Genomic DNA, 5,554 nt, shown 5'->3' with positions numbered 1-5,554 from the left:
AAAAGCTGGTCCTTCGAGCCGGATTGTGAGAGTGCGTACCGGCGATCTGCAGTGTCGGTTAGTTCGGACGAGATCGTAAGGGAGATCGCTACACCATGACCGATCTTCTCACGAAGCAGACCGTTCTGCAGCGCTCGATCGAAAGATCGTTGGAAAATTACAAGAAGGTGGGGAAGGCGAACCTCACGCCCGCGAAGATCCGTACCAGGATCGCCTCGCTCAGAACGAACTGGTCCCAATTCCAAGACGGGCATGTGGCCCTCCTGAAAGCGGTGCCCGAAGCTGCGAGACAGGAGATGGACTACTTCAAGGAGGAACGTTTCGAAGCCACTGAGGACACCTACCAGACGACCTGGGAGTACATGTCTGAGTGTCTCGAGGAGTTGGAGCCAGTCGTGAGCACGAGCCAAATCTTAAATTCTACTCCAGTCAATTCTGACGCGTCGAATCTTGCGATTACTAATATGCCGCCGATTCGTTTACCGCCGTTCGAAGGGGAGTACGCTCAATGGGAGAATTTTCGCGACAGATTTTCAGCGCTCGTGATTAACAACAACGCGTTAAGCGAATTCGCGCGCATGCATTATTTGACGTCCAGTCTAAAGGGTCGAGCTCTTGATTGTATAGGGAATCTCGCGATAACCGCGGATAATTTTAAGGTTGCGTGGAGCACTTTGAAATCGAGATTCGAAAATAAGCGACGGCTTCTGACCTCTCATTTTTTGTCGTTGTTCAGTTTGTCGGCCCTCACGAAAGAGTCCGCGTCTGAATTACAAGCGCTGTGCGATAAAATTAATATCGCAGAAGCCTCTCTGAAAAATCTAGATCGCTCTCCGAGCGATTTATGGAACGACTTTCTAGTACATTTGCTGACTCAAAAGCTAGATCCCGCTTCTCGAAAGGCGTGGAATATCAAAACAAGTGACGACGACATTCCGCCAACCTTCGCGGAGCTAAACAAGTTTTTGTCGCATCGCATCCGCGCGTTGGAAGAGTGCTCCCCAAGCTCATCTTCCAAAATTCAAAAACCGGGATCGTCTCGCGTTAACGTCGCGACTGTGTCCGCGACTGCGCTGTCGGCTTGTCCCTTGTGCAAGTCTCGACATTACTTAAGTGCATGTTCTAAATTCATGGCTCAAAATCCGAATCAAAGACGCGAAACCACCAAGAAATTGAAGCGTTGCTTCAACTGTTTGAGTGCCTCTCATTCTCTACAAGAATGTGGGAGCAAATACTCGTGCCGAACCTGTGGTAAGCGACATCACTCGATGTTACATACCGATTCGGATTCTGAGCCCAACGCTTCGGTTTCCCAAGCAAAGGAGACCTCGACTACTGCGCCGCCAGCCATCGTAGAGGTCAACTCCTTGCGCGCCTCCGCTCCTCCGGCTCCGCGCGCTCAGGTCCTCCTCGCCACTGCACGCGTCAAAGTGGAAGGGCCATCCGGCCGTTGCGTTATCGCTCGAGCCCTGATCGACCAGGGTTCCGAGGCCACCTTCATATCGGAAGGTCTGGCGCAAACGTTGCGAGCTCGACGAATTCGAATGCCTGTTTCGATTTCCGCGGTAGGGGGTAATCAGATCGGCGCGGTTCGACATGCCGCTCGGGTGAAGTTCTTCCCCGTCGGCCCCCAAACTCCGTCGTTCTCAACGACGGCTCTAATCCTCCCGTCGCTGACGTCCTACGCTCCCAGGCGAGTGACGGAACGATCAGCGCTCTCTCACCTCTCTCAGTTAGAATGGGCGGACTCGAATCCGACGAGTTCCGATCCCATTCAGGTTCTCATCGGCGCCGACCTATACAGCGATATTATTTTAGGCGGTGTTCTCAAAGGAAAGCCCGGATATCCCATTGCTCAGAATTCTATTTTTGGGTGGATCATTTCCGGTCCTCTCCCTGCTGAGACGGACCGCTCATCTCTTCATTTATCCGTGCATCATTGCGCATCGGAATTTTCCCTTTCTGAGGACCTTCAGAAATTTTGGGAAATAGAGGAGCTTCCCTCATCTCCAATCCTCTCGCCTCAAGACGAGCAGTGCGAGCGACACTTTAACGCCACTCATTCTCGCGACGACGGCGGGCGATACATCGTTCGCTTGCCGTTCAAGACGCCACCTCCTATCGACATTGGACATTCCCAGCTGTCTGCTGATCGGTTGTTGCAATCGCTCTTCCGCCGTTTCGCGTCTCAGCCGGAATTAGCCACCGAGTATCGTAATTTCATGCAAGAATACGAGAGCCTCGGGCATATGCGGCTGGCCTCGGATTCTCAAAATTCGTCATTTCAAGCGGTATATATCCCGCATCACCCAGTTCTTCGAGCTGAAAGTGCCACGACGCGCTTGCGTGTCGTTTTCAATGCGTCGTATCCTACGTCTAATGGCTCCACGTTAAACGACCACTTGCTGGCTGGCCCGAAGTTGCAAACGGAATTACCGTCAATCCTCCTCCAGTGGCGCCAATTCCGTTACGTCTACACTGCCGATATCGCCAAAATGTTCCGGCAAATTTTAATCGATGAGCGTGATCTCGATTACCAGCGGATTCGATGGCAACCGGAATCCAGCGAAAGGCCTCGCGACTATCACCTGCTGACTGTGACGTACGGCATGACTTGCGCGCCGTACCTTGCATTGCGCGTTTTGAGGTGCTTGGCCGACGACGAGGGCGATCGGTTCCCCCTCGCCGCCTCAATAATCCGCAAACAGATTTACGTCGATGACGTGCTCTTCGGGGATGACAATATCACGTCATTACGTCAGCGTCGCGATCAGCTGGTTTCTTTACTTCGCCGCGGAAAATTCGAGTTGCGAAAATGGGCCAGCAACTCGACTGCCTTGCTCGAGGACATCGATCCGTTGGATCACGGATTGGCGTGCAGCAAATCTATCGCGATCGACGAAAAGGTCAAAGTTCTCGGTATCGTCTGGAATCCGGCGCGAGATATCTTTCAATTTAAAGTCACCAGCGATAATGCGGTTCCGCAAAGCAAACGTGAAATTCTTTCCGTGATCGCGAGGCTGTACGATCCCCTCGGGTGGGTCACTCCGGCTACGGTTTCCGCGAAGATAATTATGCAACAACTGTGGCGCTTGCGAATTGATTGGGACGATCCGGTCCCGGAAGATCTTTTGACGCGGTGGCGACTTCTTTACTCAAAGCTCCCGCATCTCAACCGCGTATCGCTCTGCCGGTGGACAGGAGCTCGATCGGAATCCCGCCTCGAACTGCACGGCTTCGCCGACGCCTCGACTCACGCCTATGCGGCGGTCGTTTACATCAGAACGATCTCTTCGGCTGGCGATGTTCAAATCTCTCTGTTAGCGGGAAAGTCTAGAGTCGCTCCGATTTCTCCGCTCACGGTCCCTCGCCTCGAGTTATCGGCTGCACTCATTCTCTCTCGTTTGATTTTATTCGTTCGAGACTCGCTCGACCTTCACTCCGTTCCCTGTACATGTTGGACGGATTCTACCATCGTCTTAACGTGGCTTCGGTCTCATCCCTCGCGATGGACCACCTTCGTGGCGAACCGTGTTGCAAAAATACAATCCAGTCTTCCGGACGTCGCGTGGCGTCATGTGCCTACCACTCATAACCCCGCCGACTGCGCTTCACGGGGCCTTCTCGGCGATGAGCTAATCGCACACAGTCTGTGGTGGAACGGTCCCCCATGGCTTGTATCATCTGCCATCGAGTGGCCAGCTGAGCCTGCCCCCATTTCAAACGCTGTGCCGGACGAGAAGAAGGTGCTCGCGCTGCACGCCTTCACGGCTCCCGCTCGCTGGGATCTTGCATCGCGATTCTCGTCATGGCCAAAATTGGTACGCGTCACCGCTTATTTGTACAAGTTTTTATTTTCATGCAAGGGTAGGAAGCAAAGTTTTGGCTCGCCTCCGCTTCCGAACGTCGCTCTGTCGTCCGCAGGGTGCGCTCGAGCCAAGCGTTTTTGGATTCAATACGTTCAAGCCGAACTATTTTCCGCTGAAATTCAGGCTCTGCGCTCCGGTCGCAGCGTTGCTCCCAAAAGCTCGACAGCGTCGTTGAGCCCGTTCCTTGATGACAATGGAGTCCTCAGGGTAGGAGGGCGTCTTCGCAACGCTCCTCTCCCGTACGACGTACGCCATCCGGTGTTACTCGCTCCTCACCCCGTCGTGCGTCTAATCATTTCTCACTCTCATGAGAAAACGCTACATGGCGGTACCCAGCTTGTGCTCAGCGCGTTGCGCAAAGAATTTTGGATTCTTCGTGCGCGGAGCCTGGTAAAATCGGTAATCCATGCATGTCTTCCTTGTGTGCGAGAGCGGGCCGCGATCCCTGCTCAATTAATGGGAAACCTCCCATCCGTTCGAGTGTCGACACCCTCCAGAAGCTTCGCGCACTGTGGCGTGGATTACGCTGGACCCCTCAATGTGCGAGCGTCCGCGGGACGCGGAATCAAATCGCTAAAGGCGTACGTGGCTCTGTTTATATGCCTATCTTCTCGAGCCATCCACCTCGAACTGGTCGGGGATTATTCCACCGCCGCCTTTCTCAGCGCGTTTAATCGCTTCTGCTCGCGCCGAGGACTCCCGCAGTCCATGTTTTCGGACAACGGGACCACGTTTGTAGGTGCTGATCGAGAGCTCGCGTCCGCCTACCGATCCGCTCTCCAGGATCCCGCGTTTTTAAACCACACGGCCAATGATAACATCGCGTGGCACTTCATTCCACCTTCCGCGCCTCACTTCGGTGGTCTATGGGAGGCCGGCGTCAAAAGCGTCAAGCATCACTTGCACCGCGTTTTGGGCGCCCACACGCTCTCCTTTGAGGAAATGACAACTCTCCTCTGTCAGATCGAGGCGTGTCTCAATTCCCGTCCGATTGCGCCTCTGTCTGATTCGTTCGACGACTACCAGTTTCTTACGCCTGGTCATTTTCTGATCGGCCAGTCCATCGCCGTCGCCCCTGAGCCATCCATCCTGGATCTCCAGGAGAATCGCCTCTCGCGCTGGCAAATGGTACGCCAAATATCGGAACGCTTCTGGAAATTGTGGTCTGACGACTACGTTAACACCCTCCAACAAAGAAGCAAATGGCGCAAGCCGATGCCGGCCGTTGTCACGGGAAAACTCGTGCTCTTGCGAAATCCGCTTCTGCCTCCGTGCAAATGGGAGCTCGGACGTATAATCCGACTACACCCTGGGCCTGACGGTCTCACCCGAGTGGTCACCGTTCGGACTGCCGCTTCGGAGTACGTTCGTCCGATAGGAAAAATTTGCATCCTACCGGTCGATGCTTCTAAGGACTGCGTCGGGTGAGACCTCGACCAGTGGATCGCTCCGACTCCGTGTTTAAGTTCCGTTAGCATTTAAGCGCCGTTAGCATTTAAGAAGCGTTGCGTATTCTTTTAGTTATAGTTATTCTTAATATAGTTTCGCCGTCTCGGGTGGACAGCCTCATCCTGACCTCGTCTACTCAGGATGCCGAAGGCTCGTACGTCCAGCCGACTCACCTCCCGCTTGTTCCGCACTGATCCCCTTTTTTTTTTGAAACTGCGTTTCAAGGCGGGCGGTAT

At 53.9% G+C, this 5,554-nt stretch overlaps 1 protein-coding gene across 1 annotated transcript; it reads left to right on the top strand.

Moving 5' to 3' along the window:
* The first annotated feature begins 95 nt into the window (after positions 1-95).
* On the top strand, positions 96-5,297 carry LOC105571037. Its single transcript, XM_012028504.1, has one exon. The coding sequence runs from the start codon at positions 96-98 to the stop codon at positions 5,295-5,297; it is 5,202 nt and encodes a 1,733-aa protein (XP_011883894.1).
* The last annotated feature ends 257 nt before the right edge of the window (positions 5,298-5,554 follow it).

Source organism: Vollenhovia emeryi, unplaced genomic scaffold, assembly GCF_000949405.1.
Source record: "Vollenhovia emeryi isolate VEMERY1.0 unplaced genomic scaffold, V.emery_V1.0 DF941307.1, whole genome shotgun sequence".
Classification (NCBI taxonomy): domain Eukaryota; kingdom Metazoa; phylum Arthropoda; class Insecta; order Hymenoptera; family Formicidae; genus Vollenhovia; species Vollenhovia emeryi.
This window is presented reverse-complemented; position numbering and strand designations above follow the sequence as displayed.